At 34.2% G+C, this 24,040-nt stretch overlaps 1 protein-coding gene across 2 annotated transcripts in view; it reads right to left on the bottom strand.

The window, feature by feature from the left end:
* Positions 1-24,040, bottom strand: part of LOC134843974 (unconventional myosin-XVIIIa-like) — a 319,060-nt gene that overhangs the window by 7,458 nt on the left and 287,562 nt on the right. For both annotated transcript variants that reach the window (XM_063860373.1, XM_063860374.1), the window contains exons 19-24: positions 10,700-10,978; positions 9,575-9,798; positions 5,808-5,819; positions 4,917-5,063; positions 2,444-2,608; positions 1,885-2,127 (exon numbers count right to left, since the gene is read on the bottom strand). In XM_063860373.1, the coding sequence (XP_063716443.1) occupies positions 1,885-2,127; positions 2,444-2,608; positions 4,917-5,063; positions 5,808-5,819; positions 9,575-9,798; positions 10,700-10,978 (1,070 nt within the window). The remainder of the gene's footprint in view (positions 1-1,884; positions 2,128-2,443; positions 2,609-4,916; positions 5,064-5,807; positions 5,820-9,574; positions 9,799-10,699; positions 10,979-24,040) is intronic.

Genomic DNA, 24,040 nt, shown 5'->3' with positions numbered 1-24,040 from the left:
ATGACCTTTGGGCTCTTTAAATTTCTAGAACAATGTATGATTGAGTCTTTTTTGATAAACACTTTCCCAATTTGAGAAAACTGGATCAATAGGTAACATTTGTATTTCGCTAGAAAATCTGTGATCAAATGCCAATTTCCAAATGGGAAATCTATAATGTTTTTGGTGACCTTTACAAAATCGCTGCTCGATTTTTGATTATTTAAGAGTGCTCACTCCTGAACATGACCAACACTATGAGCACAATCAAATTAAAGCATTCTAAAAAAAATTGTATGATTCACTTTTTTCCGTAAAGCTAAATCAACTAGAAAAAAATGGGTCAAAAAGACATGTCCTATGTCGTTGAAAAGTCTTAAATATAAATTCCACTATCGAAACTGCATGTCATTCACTTTTTTCGCACATTTGTTCATTGGTGGTTGGATGGCGTGATTTGCCTTTCATACACGGAAATCAGAATATCAAACCTAATAATTCATTAATAATTAAACCTGAGGACCGCAAAAAAGCCGCAGAATTTATTTGGAAACAAAAAAACATAGCGAACAAAAAATTGGAAAAGAGTCAAGGAACGCAAGTAAACAGAAAAAAATCCTGACTTGTTTTTTGAGACACCTGATTTTTCGAATTTCCAAGAAAAAAAAATAGATGGCCTTTAAACTATAACAACTTATGATTTGACACTTTTTTGGATTAAACTAACTCAATTTGATGAAACTGAATCAATAAAGTAAACTTTTCATTTAGCTGTGAAATCTGAAAATAAATTCCACTTTTGAACCTTTACACTTTTATTATTCAATAGCGGAATTTGCCTTGATTTTACACAGAGGCGAAGTTGCACTTCGCATACACCAGCAAAAATATGACCGATAACGCTACCGTGGAACACTGAATGAGTAAAACTTTGAGGCTACAAAATTTCTTAAGTGACGCACGCCAATTATGAGTCTGCAAAATTGCTAAGTGACGCGAGCCAATTATGACGCATTAGCAGTACTAGTGAATTTGAAAAATAAAACAAATTTACCAACCAATCTACCTCAATTTATAGAGCATTTCACTAGTATACGAAAAAGTTCATTAAAAACATCCGACCCTGCCCGGGTTCGAACCCTCTTATTTTGTTGCGGGTCTCCTTCCCTACCTCTACGCTACAGATCCTTGATACCTTGAAGCCAAAATGCTATTTCTAATATAACAGTCTGTGTTAAAATCCTTAGCATGTCTGTACTTAATAGCTGGTTATAGATCAAAATGAACACAATTTGTGGCAACAATATTTGCGACTTAGGTTGAAAAAAAGAGAGTTCATACTATAACACAAGCTTCGCATGTGTAAACAAAGGAAATTGACTGAACTTAGAAACCAAAAGTCAAACCGTGAAAAATTATATTTGAGCCTGAACAAATTTTGAGACTTTTCCTGAAAAAAAATCAACACGACCTATATAATAGCCTGAACTACGTTCATCGCCTCTGAAACACATAGCCAACAGAAATTTATGAAATAATCACTGAACGCAAGTAAACAAAAAAATACTGACTTGTTTCATGAAAAACTCTTCGAATTTCTTACATAAAATAGATGGCCTTAAAGCTCTTGAATTTCTAAAAACAATTTTGGTTGACACTTTTTTTGATAAACTTAATTCAATTTGAGAACACTGGATCAATAAATAGAGTTTACATTTCGCTCGGAAATCTGAAAAACTAATTCTATTTTCGAAATGAGAAGTCGACTACAGGTTTTTGACTTTTCATCACCTTTCATGAAAAAAATCATCTCTACCTATAGAAGTGTCTGAACTACTTTAATAGACTCTTAATCGTCGGATTTTCCTATTTTTGCCTGTGTGTTAAACTTAAAAATTGACTTACAAGGTCATGTTTCTTGGTTTGACTCTGTTCGTACTTGGACTCTACTGCCAGTAAATCATCCTTCACATCTCTTATCTGGTTGTTCAGCTTCTTGATAGTCTCTTCCTTCTGTTTCTGGGCAGCCAACAGGGCATCCACTTCTTCAGAGTGCTTGTCCGACTGTGCTTTTAGCCGACTGATCTGATTGTCGCACTTGACTCTCAGTGCCTTTTCCACTCCGAGACTACGCTCCACTTCTGTTGCCTAAATGGCCAGGATATACTTTGGGAGCGGTATAAACCACAAAACTATAGTTCCCACTTAATAACTCTGGTTCGAGTAACGCTCGGGATATTTTAAAATGGTGAAACTTACTCAATTATATCGGGTGCGACAGTTCAATCGACTCCTCATTCAATAGAAAACAACAAATAAGGGATGCATTCACAATAATCAAAACAATTCAGAGCCACCTGTCGTGTCACATGTCACACCCTTGTATGCAGGGTAAGTTCGCTCTGCGATTGTGTTTGATAGGAACAGTTAGATACACCATGTGATGAGTTATCCGTATGCTTACTCTGCTTTCGGCTCTGAGCAACAGCGCTTTGTCAGTAGATGTGGCTTGTATCTGGCTGCACTTTGACTGCAGTCCCGATAGTTGCTCCTCCTTGTCTGCCAGATTGCGTCTCACTTCAGCCAACTCAGTAGTCAGAGAATGGATCGAATTGCGGTCTATTGCTGCCTGAAACAAAATGATAAAGAACATAGCAAACACAAGGTTTAAAAAGTGTATGATTGAAAATTTGTTCAACACTTTTCAATTTTCGAAGAAAAAAATATCTCAGGTTGAAGTAATTTGAATTTCAAGAACAAGTTGTGATCAACTTTTTTTGATAAAATTAACCCAATTTAAGAAAACTAGAACAATGGTTTAACTTTTGATTCAGCTGGAAATTTTTTTATTCCGCAAGTTTACAGCTAAAAACTTATAAAAATAACTAAAAATTAGTTCGGGAGATTGAATAAAAAATTGACTATTTTCCAGAATATTTAAATAGAAAATTCTCTTGGATATTATATTATGACATCCATTTTAGGCCGACCAACCCAAAAACTTTCCTAATTTGGCCGTAAAAATTGGCGCCAATATATACTAATTCTGAAGGGGAGCACGCGACGAAAAAAGGCATTGTTTTTGATCAAAAGGCATTTTTGACCCGTTTTTTTTTGAAAAATTTGCCTGCGGAGCAACAGATTTGGTCAAAATAGAGACTTAATTGTAATCTTAGAGCGGGTCTCCTCCCCTCGAGAAAATCCTATATACACCCCTGTCCACACTGAATAGGGCTATCGAAAATAGTATGTACTTCAAACCTTCATTAACCAGAGACAGCGGTTCGATATCAGTTTTCAGGGACAATGAAAAGTTACAAGCTACAAGTCAGAGAAGAAATTATTGTGCCGGAAACGAACCTCTAAATTCAAGTTCTAGCATCTGCGCATAGGCCGCATGAAAATTTACCAACACTATCTAACAATAAAGCAGGTACAGTTTCTATTACATTGCCAATGCTATGCAGCATAACCAAATAAAAAAACTAACTCAATGTGCCGAAATTAAACTTCAAACCTGTAGATTAGGAGTCTCACTTACTCGCATCTGCGCTAAGTCGCTTGAAAAACATCTGGGTCTCAGCTAAACCTGAAGGTATCTCTTGGACAAATTTGAAAAAAAAAATCAAATGTGAAACATAATAATGCGTTATTTAAAAAAATGTAACAAAAGTTTAAATATTAAACAATGAGCTTTTGCAGGGGAAATCAGTAAAACATCTGATTTCGATTGATTCCCTTATTTGAGAATTGGCACAGCCATTTTTGGAATATTAAACGAAGTCCAAACAATGGGCCAAAAGGTCAAAAATTAATTAAGCCCATGGCTGACTCCGTACCAAAATTGGGAGAATATTTCAAAAAGTAGACATTTTTTAAGTTAAACTATTTTTTCTTTAAAAAAATAGTGCATAATTGCTTACTCGGACAAAACTGCAGCCACTTTGTCTTTCCATTCATTCCTTAATCTCAGATTTGACAGGGTAGTCTTCAAAATTAGACAATTTCTATGACTATAACTCTTTTCCATAAAAATTAAGGACGTAGCCGTTTATGCGGCGAGGATTCTATACACCAGTTCTTGCGATTGAACCCTTCATCTCAGATTTTTGAAGGGTAGTTTTCGAGAAAAAAAAGAATTTTTTCAAAAACAATATAATTTTGGACAATTTCTAAGGCCATAACTCTTTTTCTACAAGAACAAGGGCGTAGCAGCTTATGCAGGGAGAGATCTTTTGATTGAATTTTTAATCTCAGATTTGTTAGTTTAATTTTTGAGAAAAATAATCCAAAAACTTGGGCCAAAATCCCTACTGAAAGTTTCGAGGGCCATTGGGTACGGTAGAAAAAAGACTGGCGTAATTTGCGGCACACAGGGAAGTAGCCAATCTTTCCACCACTTTTATGGAAAAAAATGGTGCCACCAAAAGCAGCACCAATATTTGCGATTTAGGTTGAAAAAGTGGCCTTGTAGAATCACACTACGCTCTGCTTGAGTGAAAATCTATCAGTTCAGTTTTACCAACTAAATAAAAACCATTCAATTGACCGGACTCTCTTAATTACACCTTCTGCTGCGGTAAGTTTACTTTTAAAAGCTTAAAAATTGAAAATATTTTGTTTTTTTTTTGAAAAACTTTAGCTTTCATTTCTTTTCTTCTTTCTGCTCTAGACAAGATAACTGTACACAATTAGAAACAAGGATAGCCGGTTACTGTGCAAGTAGCACAGAATGTTCCAACCATCGTCTTAAAAACACAGAAAAGTTTAAATTATGATTAAAATGAAATATACCAAAGTGCCACCAAATGAGCACTTTTATTTGCACCTTAGATTAGAAAAAATTCTTCGTAATAATACACAAAGCTTCGCTTGTGTACTATTATTTTATTTGGGCAATAAATAATGTTTAGGGCGAGTCAATAAAGTGCACCTACTTCTGCGATGACATTTCTCAATTTTCTCTCCAATCCGGCCATGTCCTCCTCCGCCTCTTCCAGTTGAGTCTCCAGTTCAGACTTGTCGGACATCAAAATAGACGTCTTGTCCTCCATCGCGTAGTACTGCGACTTCCACTGGTCCAGCTAAAAACATCACATACAAACACTTAATACATCCGTCAATATATTGTTAAACAAAATGCATAGGCAGCCATGTTACAGCGCAGTGCAGATTCTTTTTACTCAATGGCGCCAAAAAGAGCACCCAATCATAAACCTTATATTTTATTACAACAAGTTTATTAGAGGCATCTTTCTTTCTTTCTTTTTTTCTTTCTATATTCATGATTTCACATAAAGTGCTAAATTAAAGGCAGCTTTTATAAAGAGTGAATATTGGAATGAGATGGTTGATTTGTACGCCACTTGATTTTTTCATAGTTATATTAACTTAATTACATGCGAGACTTCTATAAATAATCCAGTTGCAATCAGCTTCTTACTTGATTAAGATGAATTCTTGATGGCTTCTGGCTTTGAGCACTTATGTAAGAACTATTCCATTTAATTGTCTTTTTGCGTTGCTTTCATTTTACCACAAAACAAAAAAATCATGATTATACAGCTAATGATTGGCTACTGCTTTTTTCAACCTTGAAATTTAGCCATTTAAATTTGATCTCATTGTGATGAAAAATGTTGAATGAATTTTGCAGTTGTTGAATAGATTTTCAGCTGATGAATAGTTCGGTCTACATCCTAGTCGTTTCGAGTCTAAATGTTTAATTGTTTCGAAAATTTAACTAATTGATTGCAAATCTTTTAAAGCTGCTAACAGTACTGTTAAAAGCTTCATGAATTCAATGAAACTTTGATAACTTTTCTTACGGCAGAATCGCTCTGTAACATCACAACATGAATAGTTTTTCATTGGTATTGATAAGGAATGAGGGGGTGGGGGGGGGGGGGGGTGTGTTTAGGAAATTAGACGAGAAGCAAATTAGACGAATCCAAAAAAACGGAATTTAGACGTTAAATTGTTTTTGCAAAACTAGCATTTTAGACGGAAAGCTAAGGGCTAACAAAACTTATTGTTTAAAACAAGTTTTCATAATTACAAAAATAGTACATGATCCCATTGCATATCAAAAAACATTTATCGCAATTGATTTATAAAACGTTTATCTCAATATTATAAAATATTTTTGAAATGCATAAGTTATACAATTGCGGTATGTGAAAATTGCGGAATGTGAAATTTGCGGCATTTGAAAAGTTGATTTGCAATTAAGAAAGCTCGAACGAAAGTTAATTGTAGTCAGTAAACAAATTTTAGACACGAACAATACAATTACGTCTAATTTCGAATATCTGTAATTTTTCATCGTCGTCTAAATTAGTTTTTATTGATCGCGTCTAACTTGCTTTTCGTCTAATTTCCTAGGCCCCAGGAATGAGTGATGCATTGATAAAACTTAGGCATTGAATTGATTTCTAGAGAAAAGAACCGAATTTCTAACTAGACGTGCTTCAATGCAAACTTCAATTCGGACCAAGTTAACACCCCCCCCCCCCCAAAAACTGTTTGGGGGGGGGGCGGGGGGTAGGATGTTAACTTGGTTCTAAGTTGGGAGTTTTCAGCCAATCAGAGTCGAGCATTTTACATGAAGCGCTTAGCAAATTTAATGCGAATTATTTGCTGGGATGGAAGATCTCAACTTGGTCTATCTAGGGGGTAGGATGTTAACTTGATCCTTCAATTCTTCTCTAGGAGTCGGATTGCACCATTTGTTAACGGAAAAATATAAGCTTCGAGCGGACTAATGTGCACATGACCAGTATTGATGAGCCATAAATTGAAATGCGCTGAGTCAATTTATCTCATACTGCGAAGGATACTATTGCTAACCAAATCTAAGAACTGCCTCTAATTTTAACATAGAAGTGAAGTTGGACTTTGCTAATATACGCGAGAAACAAGCATAGAGAAGCACTAGAAAATAACCAGTGAAAAAAGTTTAAAAAAGCCTTGAAAATTGAAACTGTGCCGGAATCAAAACTCCCGCCTGTACATTAGGAGTCTTTCCTTCTTGCATCTGCGCCACACTCGCTTGACAATAGGCTGACACAAGCCATCAATAAAAAAAACAGAACACAGCCAACAAACAGTTGGGAAAAGTCAATGCGCGCAAGTTAACAAAAAAATTCTAACTTGTTTTTTGAAAAACCTCTTTCGAATTACAAATATATGACCTTAAAACTCTTTGAATTCCTAGAACAATTTATGATTGACATAGTTTCGATAAATTAACCGAATTTGAGAAAACTGGATCAATAAGTAATTGTTTCATTTTGCTAGTGAACCTGAGTGAAAAATAAAGTCGAAGTAAACGTGAAAAATAAAGTAAACGCGAACAAGTAAATTTGAGCCTCAACGAATTTTAGACTGAAAAAAAATCATCACGACCTATTTAAGAGTCTGAAATAAATTATCGAATCTTAAACAGATGCTTTCAAATTATCAATGCTCTATAGCAAAAAAAAACTTCCCACTTGAGTTGTAAAAAAGTGCTTTTGTAATATAACAATTTGCTCACTAGATCGTTTGTGTAATTATAACACATAGGTCAGACTGTACTTCGCAAACACACGCAAAAAAGCCAGGATGTACCTTAACAAGAAAAAAAAGAGAAAAAATATAAAAACTAATGAATACTGAAAACCAAAAAACCTCAACGGGAATTGAAGCTCATTCCTCGTATATTCAAGTTTTCCAGTTGACTGCTCTACAAAACTGGGCTAATGACTCTTATAGAAGCCAAGACAAACAAGAAAGTGACAAAAGTTAGGTTGAAAATGCACAAAAACATCAAATTTGCATGTTAAAAAGTGGAAAGTATAAAGTCAAATTGTGTTTAAATTATGTATTTCAAAAACTTGGCAAAACATCCAGAGTTGTAGAAATTCCGAGAAAGAGTTTTGTTATTGTACTCTTGTGTGAAACTAACAGCCTTCATCGGCGAAAGCAAATTAATTAAATTAATTTAATCGAAGGCACGATTAAATAGCCAATTCCGCCTCCTACTGTACAAAAAACCAAAAGTAACACTAATAATTGCGACAAAGGTTTAGAAAAAAGTAGCAATTTAGCTCCGCTTGTCGATACAGGCAACTTGTAGTATCAAAATATCGGCAACAGAAACTAAGAAAAAAAAGCCAATGAAAGAAAGTAAGCCAATAAAATACTAACTTCTTTTTTGAAAAAATCTCAATTCCCCAACTTTAAGAAAAAGTTTGCCTTTACAGCTCTTCGATTGTCAGATGAACTTCTAATTGAATTTTTTGATAAAACTGAACAAAAAAAATCATCACGAACTAGAAAAAGAAGTCTGAACTACGTTTATAGTCTCTTAAAAACTGAATCAATTTTTTTTATTCCTGGTACTTTTATTCTTGGTACTTAATCAGTGCTTTTTTATTCTAATGGGAAACCTTCAAAAAAATAATATGCACTTTGAAACTAAAAAGTTTACACGTTTTTTAGCGCCATCACTTTGGTACTTCAAACATGAACTTTGTCTTTCTTTCAGCAAATGATTTGAATAGAACGCAAAAGAGCAAAAATGCATAAGTGCATTAATATGTATGAAGGCACTTCTGATATTATCAGAGCATTATCGCGACCTGTATAAGTCTCTTTACTATATTCATTAACATTTAAACATAGCCAACAGAAAGCTGAAAAAGTGTTAATCAAATCAAAAACACCGGAAATGATAGTTTTTTGAAAGATTTTCAGCTTACCAAATTTAGAGAAGTAAATACATAACTAACCCGATTAAAAAACCTGAGTCATTAGATAAGTTTTTCATTCCGATGTGAATTCAAAAAATTAAGTTCAATTTTGAAACTAAATTTCAGTCACGTTTCTTCGTTCCATTTCCAATTTCGTATTCCAGTTCTGCCTTCCAGTTAGCAAATGTATTTAAACGAAAATATAAATTAAAGTTTGACAAAACAAAAACAACAAGACCTAAGAAAAGTGTCTTCAATTTGTTTCTTGACATTTTATCACTTCAAAAGTAACTAAAAGTATCCCAAATAGCGAGAGAAAAAAACAAGACTTTCAATTGATTACACAAGCTCTCGTAAACTCGAAATGCAATCAAATTCCGGAATTAGAGCTTGTTTTGGGTTGTGTGTTGTGTACTGATATATATCTATATATATAAACATACAATCAGAGCATCAAAATCTGAGATTTGGAGAGGAGAGACAACGGGATCCTACGATCCACTGTGTAAGGGCAGACGAGTCTCTGCCCTTACAGGCTATATAAATTAGGTGAAAACTAAACAAAATAACCAATGAAAAAAATTCTTTCACATTTAGATTTCAGAAAAAATCGATTTCAAAACTTGGGGAAAATTGTGTTCACATCTATGAGTCGCTTGTTATTACATAGCTAGTTTTCATAAGATGAAATGATTGAAAACTTTTTTTTCAGAAATTTAGGAAATTTTTTTGAAATTTTTTATTGAGAAGTTAATATTTCGTACAAACAAACATGGGAGTCATCATAAGGCAATTGCCCGTCAATGTAACACCTATGAACAAAGATTCGCCGCTCCTAGAGTAGCAGCAACAATGCTAACCTCCTGCTGTATGTCCTGTAGTTCCCTTTGTAAAGATGCTTTGGAGGAGAGCGCGGCATCGGCGGTATCTCTCGCCTCCTCTAGTTGGTGTCTGAGACTCCTGTTCTCCCTCTTCGCACTAGTGCACTGTTCACTCATCCCATCCAGCATGCCCTGCATCTCACTCAACTGGGCTCTCGCTCGCACCAGTTGCTTCTGCAGTTTCCGCTCACGCTCAATGTCACCTGAAGAGAACAAATCCAGCTCTTTATTATTGAAAACTTAAATGCTTTAATGCAATCAAAAACATTTTATTACGATAACAAAAAATGATTCTTTGAGCCTTAAATAATGTCAACAAAAACAGGAACAATGCGCTGTCCCCCCGAACAGCTACGGATGTTCAAATTTCGTTTCCGTTCGACAAAATTGATAGTTTTGAGCTCCCTCAAAACGCTCTCATCTTCTTTTAGCAAAGTCTTCACCGATCACAAGCAAATATTATAAACATGCCAAAACGCCTACTTCTGGAAAAAATTCGGTAAACTTTGGCAAATAATTGAAACTCTTTTTACATGTGTTGTCATTCAAATTTTTATTTTTGAAAAAGAGTCTTTCTGCAAAGGAGGATTCTTGTGAAACCTGGGGGTCCAAGCCAGCAGGACCAATGACCGCAAAATAATACACAGAGGCAAAGCTTTACTTCGCAAACACTAGCGAGAACACGACAAAAAGCAGCTCTATAAAATGCCAAATAAAAATTAGAAATAAGCCTCGAATTAGTAAAAAAAAAATCGTCTACGTCTGAGATTCGAACCTGCAACCTAGTGTCTCACACACTAACCACTTAGCAATGGAATCTTAATTGGTACCAAACACTAGCCACAAGTAAAGCAAAGAACAGATGCTACGCAATGTTCAATGCTACGGTGAAATTTCCAAATAAGTGAACAATTTTATTTGCGAGTTAGGTTAGATAAAAGAAGGTTCGTAATAATACACTAAGCTGATCGAAGGTGTGATAAGCCATAAAAACTTGACAGAATTAAGTTGGAAAATCGAGTCTATTTTGCATTTTGGACTTATTGAAGGACGCCGACGTTTGGTTCCTCTGTCATGAAAATGAACACCTGTAATCTGACCAACCTGAGTTCTTGGATAAGGACTCGCTTTTGATCTTCCGTTCCAGTTCCAACTTCTCCCTGTAGATGATCTGTCTCTCGTGGATCTCATCGTCCAACTGACTCTCTAAGCTCCTCACTTTTTTCACGTAATTCTGCTTGCCCTGTTCGAACTCCTCTTCTCTCATCTCCAACTCTCTGGTAAGATCACTCCTGACTTTGCCCATCTCCATCTCTAGCCTTAACTTGGCAGCCTCCAGTCCCGATACTTCGCCCGCCAGTTCATCCAGCTCGTCCTCTTGATCTGATATTCAAACCACAGTATTTTAATTACATTTGAATGAGTAAACTTCTCTTAAAACCTCTTTCAAAAGCTTAATATACTAACAAAACTTTCCGTCCGTCAAAGCAAGGAGGTTGGCTGTAAAATATTAAAAAATCGAGTTGAAAAAAAACTCTTAAAGAATGTTCATAATTACATTCATATGTTACAGGAACCGAGTTATTTAAAAGTAGTTATCTTATTGCAGAAGAAGCATACTCGTATTATAGATCAAGGATACTGGTTAGTATAGCTTGACAGGCGATACAGAAAAGTTAAAAACAAGATTTAAAACCACCCACTTTTATGTAGTACATTCACGTTCTATCACGAAATAAGAGTTCAGTAAGAGTAATTATCTTATTGCAGATCAAGGAAATTATTTAGAAAAGCAAAGCCAGATACACAGAAAGGCTGTAAACAAGAATTAAAAAGCCCAATTCCATGTAGTGTATTCTTTTATCCACGAAAAGAAGTTATTTTCCAGTAGTTACTTTTATTGCAGATCAAGGATGCTGGTTAGGAAAGCCTAGCCAGAGATACAGAAATGCTTTATACAAGAATTGAAAAGCCAATTTTTTGTACTACATTCACGGTCTTCCATGAAAAGAAGTTTTGTATCAGTAGTAATTATATTGCAGATCAAGGATACTGGTTAGGAAAGCCTAGCCAGAGATACAGAAATGCTTAATACGAGAATTGAAACGCAATTTTTTGTACTACATTAATCTTCCTCTATGAAAAGAGAGTTTTGTATACTAGTTATGTGTTGCTGATCAAGGACACTGGTTAGGAACGAGCAGCCAGTAATACAAAAAAAATATACACAAGAAAGAAAAAGCCCATTTTTATGTACTACATTCACGTTCTTCCATGAAAAGAAGTTTTGTATCAGTAGTAATTATATTGCAGATCAAGTATACTGGTTAGGAAAGCCTAGCCAGAGATACAGAAATGCTTAATACAAGATTTGAAAAGCAATTTTTTGTACTACATTCAAGTTCTTCCATGAAAACAAGTTTTGTATCAGTGGTAATGGTGGTGCTGATCAAGGACACTGGTTAGGAACGAATAGCCAGCAAAACAAAAAATCATACACAAGAAAGAAAAAGCCCATTTTTATGTACTACATTCATGTTCTTCCATGAAAAGACGTTATGTATCAGTAGTAATTATACTGCATATCAAGGATACTGGTTAGGAAAGCCTAGCCAGAGATACAGAAATGCTTAATACGAGAATTGAAAAGCAATTTTTTGTACTAAATTAATCTTCCTCTATGAAAAGAGAGTTTTGTATACTAGTTATGTGTTGCTGATCAAGGACACTGGTTAGGAACGAGTAGCCAGTAATACAAAAAAAATATACACAAGAAAGAAAAAGTCCATTTTTATGTACTACATTCACGTTCTTCCATGAAAAGAAGTTTTGTATCAGTAGTAATTATATTGCAGATCAAGTATACTGGTTAGGAAAGCCTAGCCAGAGATACAGAAATGCTTAATACAAGAATTGAAAAGCAATTTTTTGTACTACATTCAAGTTCTTCCATGAAAACAAGTTTTGTATCAGTAGTAATGGTGTTGCTGATCAAGGACACTGGTTAGGAACGAATAGCCAGCAATACAAAAAAATATACACAAAAAAAAGCCCATTTTTATGTACTACATTCATGTTCTTCCATGAAAAGACGTTATGTATCAGTAGTAATTATATTGCATATCAAGGATCCTGGTTAGGAAAGCCTAGCCAGAGATACAGAAATGCTTTATACAAGAAATGAAAAGCCAATTTTATGCACTACCCTAATGTTCTTCCATGAAAAGAGTTTTGTACAGAGTGACCACTTTTTTGAGCGAAAAATAGTGACTATGACAATTTTCTAATTTTTGTCGAAATTTTTTTAGATCGACCAAATTAATTTTTCAAGCTCTGCCAAAGCACTAAAAAAAATCCCTGTGTTGGCCAAAATTTCTGCGCCGGAGGCATAATTTTGAATAAACCGGCTGAAAAATTGCGTTTTTTCGGCGCGCGCTCCCCCCTCAATATTAGTACATATTCGCGCCAAAGGCGCATTTAGAAAAATTTTAGGGTCCGTCACCAAAAACCGTTGTAAATTGTGACTTTTAGTGGCCATTGAAAAAAAAGTGACCAATTAGTGACCAATAGTGACTTGTCACTAAAATAATGACCAAGTGGTCACCCTGGTTTTGTATCACAAGTTATGGTGTTGCAGATCAAGGTCACTGGTTAGAAACGAATAGCCAGCAATACAAACAAGCTTTACACAAGAAAGAAAAAGCCAATTTTATGTACTACAATTACTTTCTCCCATGAAAAGAAGTTTTGTATCAGTAGTAATTATATTGCAGATCAAGGATACTGGCTAAGAAAGCCTAGCCAGAGATACAGAAAAGCTATTTACAGGAATTGAGAAGGCCCTTCAAATGTACTACTTTCGCATTCTTCCATGAAAACGGAGGTAAGTATCATCAATGATGTTATTGTAGGTCAAGGATACTGGTTAGGAAAGCCTAGTCTGAGATAATGAGTTGCTTAATACAAGAACTGAAAAGCAATTTTTTGTACTACTCTAATCTTTCTCTATGAAAAGAGAGTTTTGTACCAGTAGTTATGGTGTTGCTGATCAAGGACATTGGTTAGGAACGAATAGCCAGCAATACAAAAAATTATACACAAGAAAGAAAAGCCCATTTTTATGTACTACATTCATGTTCTTCCATGAAAAGACGTTATGTATCAGTAGTAATTATATTGCAGATCAAGGATACTGGTTAGGAAAGCCTAGCCAGAGATACAGAAATGCTTAATACGAGAATTGAAAAGCAATTTTTTGTACTACATTAATCTTCTTCTATGAAAAGAGAGTTTTGTATCAGTACTTATGGTGTTGCTGATCAAGGACACTGGTTAGGAACGAATAGCCAGCAATACAAAAAATTATACACAAGAAAGAAAAGCCCATTTTTATGTATTACATTCATGTTCTTCCATGAAAAGACGTTATGTATCAGTAGTAATTATATTGCAGATCAAGGATACTGGTTAGGAAAGCCTAGCCAGAGATACAGAAATGCTTAATACAAGAATTGAAAAGCAATGTTTTGTACTACATTCAAGTTCTTCCATGAAAACAAGTTTTGTATCAGTAGTAATGGTGTTGCTGATCAAGGACACTGGTTAGGAACGAATAGCCAGCAATACAAAAAAATATACACAAAAAAAGCCCATTTTTATGTACTACATTCATGTTCTTCCATGAAAAGACGTTATGTATCAGTAGTAATTATATTGCATATCAAGGACCCTGGTTAGGAAAGCCTAGCCAGAGATACAGAAATGCTTTATACAAGAATTGAAAAGCCAATTTTACGCACTACCCTAATGTTCTTCCATGAAAAGAGTTTTGTACAGAGTAACCACTTTTTTGAGCGAAAAATAGTGACTTTGACAATTTTCTAATTTTTGTCGAAATTTTTTTAGATCGACCAAATTAATTTTTCAAGCTCTGCCAAAGCACTAAAAAAATCCCTGTGTTGGCCAAAATTTCTGCGCCGGAGGCATAATTTTGAATAAACCGGCTGAAAAATTGCGTTTTTTCGGCGCGCGCTCCCCCCTCAATATTAGTACATATTCGCGCCAAAGGCGCATTTAGAAAAAATTTAGGGTCCGTCACCAAAAACCGTAGTAAATTGTGACTTTTAGTGGCCATTGAAAAAAAAGTGACCAATTAGTGACCAATAGTGACTTGTCACTAAAATAATGACCAAGTGGTCACCCTGGTTTTGTATCACAAGTTATGGTGTTGCAGATCAAGGTCACTGGTTAGAAACGAATAGCCAGCAATACAAACAAGCTTTACACAAGAAAGAAAAAGCCAATTTTATGTACTACAATTACTTTCTCCCATGAAAAGAAGTTTCGTATCAGTAGTAATTATATTGCAGATCAAGGATACTGGCTAGGAAAGCCTAGCCAGAGATACAGAAAAGCTATTTACAGGAATTGAGAAGCCCCTTCAAATGTACTACTTTCGCATTCTTCCATGAAAACGGAGGTAAGTATCATCAATGATGTTATTGTAGGTCAAGGATTCTGGTTAGGAAAGCCTAGTCTGAGATAATGAGATGCTTAATTTAAGAACTGAAAAGCAATTTTTTGTACTACTCTAATCTTTCTCTATGAAAAGAGAGTTTTGTACCAGTAGTTATGGTGTTGCTGATCAAGGACATTGCTAAGGAACGAATAGCCAGCAATACAAAAAATTATACACAAGAAAGAAAAGCCCATTTTTATGTACTACATTCATGTTCTTCCATGAAAAGACGTTATGTATCAGTAGTAATTATATTGCAGATCAAAGATACTGGTTAGGAAAGCCTAGCCAGAGATACAGAAATGCTTAATACGAGAATTGAAAAGCAATTTTTTGTACTACATTAATCTTCTTCTATGAAATGAGAGTTTTGTATCAGTAGTTATGGTGTTGCTGATCAAGGACACTGGTTAGGAACGAATAGCCAGCAATACAAAAAAATATACACAAGAAAGAAAAAGCCCAGTTTTATGTACTACATTCACGTTCTTCCATGAAAAGAAGTTTTGTATCGGCAGTAATTATATTGCAGATCAAGGATACTGGTTAGGAAAGCCTAGCCAGAGATACAGAAATGCTTAATACAAGAAATGAAAAGCAACTTTTTGTACTACATTCACGTTCTTCCACGAAAAGAAGTTTTGTATCAGTAGTAATTATATTGCAGATCAAGTATGCTGGTTAGGAAAACCTAGCCAGAGATACCGAAATGCTAAATACAAGAATTGAAAAGCAATTTTTTGTACTACATTAATCTTGTGCTATGAAAAGAGAGTTTTGTATCAGTAAGTATGGTTTTACTGATCAAGGACCCTGGTTAGGGACGAATAGCCAGCAATACTAAAAAATTATACACAAGAAAGAAAAAGCCCATTTTTATGTACTATATTCACGTTCTTGAATGAAAAGAAGTTTTGTATCAGTAGTAATTATATTGCAGATCAAGGATACTGGTTAGGAAAGCCTAGCCAGAGATACAGAAAAGCTATTTACAGGAATTGAGAAGCCCCTTCAAATGTACTACTTTCGCATTCTTCTATGAAAACGGAGGTAAGTATCATCAATGATGTTATTGTAGGTCAAGGATACTGGTTAGGAAAGCCTAGTCTGAGATAATGAAATGCTTAATACAAGAACTGAAAAGCAATTTTTTGTACTACTCTAATCTTTCTCAATGAAAAGAGAGTTTTGTATCAGTAGTTATGGTGTTGCTGATCAAGGACATTGGTTAGGAACGAATAGCCAGCAATACAAAAAATTATACACAAGAAAGAAAAGCCCATTTTTATGTACTACATTCATGTTCTTCTATGAAAAGACGTTATGTATCAGTAGTAATTATATTGCAGATCAAGGATACTGGTTAGGAAAGCCTAGCCAGAGATACAGAAATGCTTAATACGAGAATTGAAAAGCAATTTTTTGTAGTACATTAATCTTCTTCTATGAAAAGAGAGTTTTGTATCAGTAGTTATGGTGTTGCTGATCAAGGACACTGGTTAGGAACGAATAGCCAGCAATACAAAAAAGTATACACAAGAAAGAAAAAGCCCAGTTTTATGTACTACATTCACGTTCTTCCATGAAAAGAAGTTTTGTATCGGCAGTAATTATATTGCAGATCAAGGATACTGGTTAGGAAAGCCTAGCCAGAGATGCAGAAATGCTTGATACAAGAATTGAAAAGCAATTTTTTGTACTAAATTAATCTTGTGCTATGAAAAGAGAGTTTTGTATCAGTAGTTATGGTTTTGCTGATCAAGGACCCTGGTTAGGGACGAATAGCCAGCAATACAAAAAAGTATACACAAGAAAGAAAAAGCCCAGTTTTATGTACTACATTCACGTTCTTCCATGAAAAGAAGTTTTGTATCAGTAGTAATTATATTGCAGATCAAGTATGCTGGTTAGGAAAACCTAGCCAGAGATACAGAAATATTAAATACAAGAATTGAAAAGCAATTTTTTGTACTAAATTAATCTTGTGCTATGAAAAGAGAGTTTTGTATCAGTAGTTATGGTTTTGCTGATCAAGGACCCTGGTTAGGGACGAATAGCCAGCAATACTAAAAAATTTTACACAAGAAAGAAAAAGCCCATTTTTATGTACTATATTCACGTTCTTGAATGAAAAGAAGTTTTGTATCAGTAGTAATTATATTGCAGATCAAGGATACTGGTTAGGAAAGCCTAGCCAGAGATACAGAAAAGCTATTTACAGGAATTGAGAAGCCCCTTCAAATGTACTACTTTCGCATTCTTCTATGAAAACGGAGGTAAGTATCATCAATGATGTTATTGTAGGTCAAGGATACTGGTTAGGAAAGCCTAGTCTGAGATAATGAAATGCTTAATACAAGAACTGAAAAGCAATTTTTTGTACTACTCTAATCTTTCTCTATGAAAAGAGAGTTTTGTATCAGTAGTTATGGTGTTGCTGATCAAGGACATTGGTTAGGAACGAATAGCCAGCAATACAAAAAATTATACACAAGAAAGAAAAGCCCATTTTTATGTACTACATTCATGTTCTTCCATGAAAAGACGTTATGTATCAGTAGTAATTATATTGCAGATCAAGGATACTGGTTAGGAAAGCCTAGCCAGAGATACAGAAATGCTTAATACGAGAATTGAAAAGCAATTTTTTGTAGTACATTAATCTTCTTCTATGAAAAGAGAGTTTTGTATCAGTAGTTATGGTGTTGCTGATCAAGGACACTGGTTAGGAACGAATAGCCAGCAATACAAAAAAGTATACACAAGAAAGAAAAAGCCCAGTTTTATGTACTACATTCACGTTCTTCCATGAAAAGAAGTTTTCTATCGGCAGTAATTATATTGCAGATCAAGGATACTGGTTAGGAAAGCCTAGCCAGAGATGCAGAAATGCTTGATACAAGAATTGAAAAGCAATTTTTTGTACTAAATTAATCTTGTGCTATGAAAAGAGAGTTTTGTATCAGTAGTTATGGTTTTGCTGATCAAGGACCCTGGTTAGGGACGAATAGCCAGCAATACAAAAAAGTATACACAAGAAAGAAAAAGCCCAGTTTTATGTACTACATTCACGTTCTTCCATGAAAAGAAGTTTTGTATCAGTAGTAATTATATTGCAGATCAAGTATGCTGGTTAGGAAAACCTAGCCAGAGATACAGAAATATTAAATACAAGAATTGAAAAGCAATTTTTTGTACTAAATTAATCTTGTGCTATGAAAAGAGAGTTTTGTATCAGTAGTTATGGTTTTGCTGATCAAGGACCCTGGTTAGGGACGAATAGCCAGCAATACTAAAAAATTTTACACAAGAAAGAAAAAGCCCATTTTTATGTACTATATTCACGTTCTTCCATGAAAAGAAGTTTTGTATCAGTAGTAATTATATTGCAGATCAAGGATACTGGTTAGGAAAGCCTAGCCAGAGATACAGAAATGCTTAATACAAGAATTGAAGAGCAATCGTACTACATTCACGTTCTTCCATGAAAAGAAGTTTTGTATCAGTAGTAATTATATTGCAGATCAAGGATACTGGTTAGGAAAGCCTAGCCAGAGATACAGAAATGCTTAAAACAAAAATTAAAAAGCAATTTTTAGTACTACATTCACGTTCTTCCATGAAAAGAAGTTTTGCATCAGTAGTAATTATATTGCAGATCAAGGATGCTGGCTCGGGAAGCCTAGCCAGAGATACAGAAAGGTTTAATACAAGAGTTGAAAAGTTAACTTAATGTACTGCATTGATGTTCTTCTATGAAAAGAGAGTTTTGTATCAGTAGTTATGGTGCTGCTGATCAAGGACACTGTTTAGGAACGAATAGCCAGCAATACAAAAAACATTATACACAAGAAAGAAAAAGCCTATTTTTATGTACTACATACATGTTCTTCCATGAAAAGACGTTATGTATCAGTAGTAATTATATTGCAGATCAAGAAGGATACTGGTTAGGAAAGCCTAGCCAGAGATACAGAAATGCTTAATACGAGAATTGAAAAGCAATTTTCTGTACTACATTAATCTTCTTCTATGAAAAGAGAGTTTTGTATCAGTAGTTATGGTGTTGCTGATCAAGGACACTGGTTAGGAACGAATAGCCAGCAATACAAAAAAAATACACAAGAAAGAAAAAGCCCATTTTTATGTACTACATTCACGTTCTTCCATGAAAAGAAGTTTTGTATCGGTAGTAATTATATTGCAGATCAAGGATACTGGTTAGGAAAGCCTAGCCAGAGATACAGAAATGCTTAATACAAGAATTGAAAAGCAACTTTTTGTACTACATTCACGTTCTTCCATGAAAAGAAGTTTTGTATCAGTAGTAATTATATTGCAGATCAAGGATACTGGTTAGGAAAGCCTAGCCAGAGATACAGAAATGCTTAAAACAAGAATTGAGAGCAATTGTACTACATTCACGTTCTTCCATGAAAAGAAGTTTTGTATCAGTAGTAATTATATTGCAGATCAAGGATACTGGTTAGGAAAGCCTAGCCAGAGATACAGAAATGCTATATACAAGAATTGAAAAGCAATTTTTTGTACTACATTCGTTCTTCCATGAAAAGAAGTTTTGTATCAGTAGTAATTATATTGCAGATCAAGGATGCTGGCTAGGGAAGCCTAGCCAGAGATACAGAAATGCTTAATACAAGAATTGAAAAGCAATTTTTATGTACTACATTCACTTTCTTCCATAAAAAGACGTTTTGTATCAGTATTAATTTTATTGCAGATCAAGGATACGGGTTAGGAAAGCGTGGCCATATATACAGAAAGGCTTAATACAAGAATTGAAAAGCCAACTTAATGTACTGCATTGATGTTCTTCTATGAAAAGAGAGTTTTGTATCAGTAGTTATGGTGTCGCTGATCAAGGACACTGGTTAGGAACGAATAGCCAGCAATACAAAAAACATTAAACACAAGAAAGAAAAGCCCATTTTTATGTACTACAATTACTTTCTCCCATGAAAAGAAGTTTTGTATCAGTAGTAATTATATTGCAGATCAAGGATACTGGTTAGGAAAGCCTAGCCAGAGATACAGAAATGCTTAATAAAAGACATGAAAAGCAATTTTTTGTACTACATTCACGTTCTTCCATGAAAAGAAGTTTTGTATCAGTAGTAATTATATAGCAGATCAAGGATGCTGGTTAGTAAAGCCTAGCCAGAGATACAGAAATGCTTATTACGAGAATTGAAAAGCAATTTTTTGTACTAAATTAATCTTCTTCTATGAAAAGAGAGTTTTGTATCAGTAGTTATGGTGTTGTTGATCAAGGACACTGGTTAGGAACGAAAACACAGCAATGCAAAAAACATTAAACACAAGAAGAAAAAAAAGCCCATTTTTATGTACTACAATTACTTTCTCCCATGAAAAGAAGTTTTGTATCAGTAGTAATTATATTGTAGATCAAGGATACTGGTTAGGAAAGATTAGCCAGAGATACAAAAATCCTTAACACAAGAACTGAAAAGCAACTTTTTGTACTACAACACATTCTTCCATGAAAAGAAGTTTTGTATCAGTAGTAATTATATTGCAGATCAACGATACTGGTTAGGAAAACCGAGCCAGAGGTACAGAAATGCTTAATAAAAGAATTGAAAAGCAATTTTTTGTACTACATTCACGTTGTTCCATGAAAAGAAGTTTGGTATCAGTAGTAATTATATTGCAGATCAAGGATACTGGTTAGGAAAGCCTAGCCAGAGATACAGAAATGCTTAATAAAAGAATTGAAAAGCAATTTTTTGTACTACATTCACGTTCTTCCATGAAAAGAAGTTTTGTATCAGTAGTAATTATATTGCAGATCAAGGATGCTGGTTAGTAAAGCCTAGCCAGAGATACAGAAATGCTTAATACGAGAATTGAAAAGCAATTTTTTGTACTACAACACATTCTTCCATGAAAAGAAGTTTTGTATCAGTAGTAATTATATTGCAGATCAAGGATACTGGTTAGGAAAGCCTAGCCAGAGATACAGAAATGCTTAGTAAAAGAATTGAAAAGCAATTTTTTGTACTACATTCACGTTCTTCCATGAAAAGAAGTTTTGTATCAGTAGTAATTATATTGCAGATCAAGGATGCTGGTTAGTAAAGCCTAGCCAGAGATACAGAAATGCTTAATACGAGAATTGAAAAGCAATTTTTTGTACTAAATTAATCTTCTTCTATAAAAAGAGAGTTTTGTATCAGTAGTTATGGTGTTGCTGATCAAGGACACTGGTTAGGAACGAATAGCCAGCAATACAAAAAACATTAAACACAAGAAAGAAAAAGCCCAATTTTATGTACTACAATTACTTTCTCCCATGAAAAGAAGTTTTGTATCAGAAGTAATTATATTGTAGATCAAGGATACTGGTTAGAAAAGATCAGCCAGAGATACAAAAATCCTTAACACAAGAATTGAAAAGCAACTTTTTGTACTACAACACATTCTTCCATGAAAAGAAGTTTTGTATCAGTAGTAATTATATTGCAGATCAAGGATACTGGTTAGGAAAACCGAGCCAGAGATACAGAAATGCTTAATAAAAGAATTGAAAAGCAATTTTTTGTATTACATTCACGTTGTTCCATGAAAAGAAGTTTTGTATCAGTAGTAATTATATTGCAGATCAAGGATACTGGTTAGGAAAGCCTAGCCAGAGATACAGAAATGCTTAAAAGAATTGTTGAAAAGCAATTTTTTGTACTACATTCACGTTCTTCCATGAAAAGAAGTTTTGTATCAGTAGTAATTATATTGCAGATCAAGGATACTGGTTAGGAAAGCCTAGCCAGAGATACAGAAATGCTTAATAAAAGAATTGAAAAGCAATTTTTTGTACTACATTCACGTTCTTCCATGAAAAGAAGTTTTGTATCAGTAGTAATTATATTGCAGATCAAGGATACTGGTTAGGAAAGCCTAGCCAGAGATACAGAAATGCTTAATAAAAGAATTGAAAAGCAATTTTTTGTACTACATTCACGTTCTTCCATGAAAAGAAGTTTTGTATCAGTAGTAATTATATTGCAGATCAAGGATGCTGGTTAGTAAAGCCTAGCCAGAGATACAGAAATGCTTAATACGAGAATTGAAAAGCAATTTTTTGTACTAAATTAATCTTCTTCTATAAAAAGAGAGTTTTGTATCAGTAGTTATGGTGTTGCTGATCAAGGACACTGGTTAGGAACGAATAGCCAGCAATACAAAAAACATTAAACACAAGAAAGAAAAAGCCCATTTTTATGTACTACAATTACTTTCTCCCATGAAAAGAAGTTTTGTATCAGAAGTAATTATATTGTAGATCAAGGATACTGGTTAGAAAAGATCAGCCAGAGATACAAAAATCCTTAACACAAGAATTGAAAAGCAACTTTTTGTACTACAACACATTCTTCCATGAAAAGAAGTTTTGTATCAGTAGTAATTATATTGCAGATCAAGGATACTGGTTAGGAAAACCGAGCCAGAGATACAGAAATGCTTAATAAAAGAATTGAAAAGCAATTTTTTGTATTACATTCACGTTGTTCCATGAAAAGAAGTTTTGTATCAGTAGTTATTATATTGCAGATCAAGGATACTGGTTAGGAAAGCCTAGCCAGAGATACAGAAATGCTTAAAAGAATTGTTGAAAAGCAATTTTTTGTACTACATTCACGTTCTTCCATGAAAAGAAGTTTTGTATCAGTAGTAATTATATTGCAGATCAAGGATACTGGTTAGGAAAGCCTAGCCAGAGATACAGAAATGCTTAATAAAAGAATTGAAAAGCAATTTTTTGTACTACATTCACGTTCTTCCATGAAAAGAAGTTTTGTATCAGTAGTAATTATATTGCAGATCAAGGATGCTGGTTAGTAAAGCCTAGCCAGAGATACAGAAATGCTTAATACGATAATTGAAAAGCAATTTTTTGTACTACAACACATTCTTCCATGAAAAGAAGTTTTGTATCAGTAGTAATTATATTGCAGATCAAGGATACTGGTTAGGAAAGCCTAGCCAGAGATACAGAAATGCTTAATAAAAGAATTGAAAAGCAATTTTTTGTACTACATTCACGTTCTTCCATGAAAAGAAGTTTTGTATCAGTAGTAATTATATTGCAGATCAAGGATGCTGGTTAGTAAAGCCTAGCCAGAGATACAGAAATGCTTAATACGAGAATTGAAAAGCAATTTTTTGTACTAAATTAATCTTCTTCTATAAAAAGAGAGTTTTGTATCAGTAGTTATGGTGTTGCTGATCAAGGACACTGGTTAGGAACGAATAGCCAGCAATACAAAAAACATTAAACACAAGAAAGAAAAAGCCCATTTTTATGTACTACAATTACTTTCTCCCATGAAAAGAAGTTTTGTATCAGAAGTAATTATATTGTAGATCAAGGATACTGGTTAGAAAAGATCAGCCAGAGATACAAAAATCCTTAACACAAGAATTGAAAAGCAACTTTTTGTACTACAACACATTCTTCCATGAAAAGAAGTTTTGTATCAGTAGTAATTATATTGCAGATCAAGGATACTGGTTAGGAAAACCGAGCCAGAGATACAGAAATGCTTAATAAAAGAATTGAAAAGCAATTTTTTGTATTACATTCACGTTGTTCCATGAGAAGAAGTTTTGTATCAGTAGTAATTATATTGCAGATCAAGGATACTGGTTAGGAAAGCCTAGCCAGAGATACAGAAATGCTTAATAAAAGAATTGAAAAGCAATTTTTTGTACTACATTCACGTTCTTCCATGAAAAGAAGTTTTGTATCAGTAATTATATTGCAGATCAAGGATACTGGTTAGGAAAGCCTAGCCAGAGATACAGAAATGCTTAATAAAAGAATTGAAAAGCAATTTTTTGTACTACATTCACGTTCTTCCATGAAAAGAAGTTTTGTATCAGTAGTA

Source organism: Symsagittifera roscoffensis, chromosome 4 (assembly GCF_963678635.1).
Source record: "Symsagittifera roscoffensis chromosome 4, txSymRosc1.1, whole genome shotgun sequence".
NCBI classification, from domain to species: domain Eukaryota; kingdom Metazoa; phylum Xenacoelomorpha; order Acoela; family Convolutidae; genus Symsagittifera; species Symsagittifera roscoffensis.
Note: the sequence above shows the minus strand (reverse complement) of the source record. Positions and strands in the feature narration are given on the sequence as shown.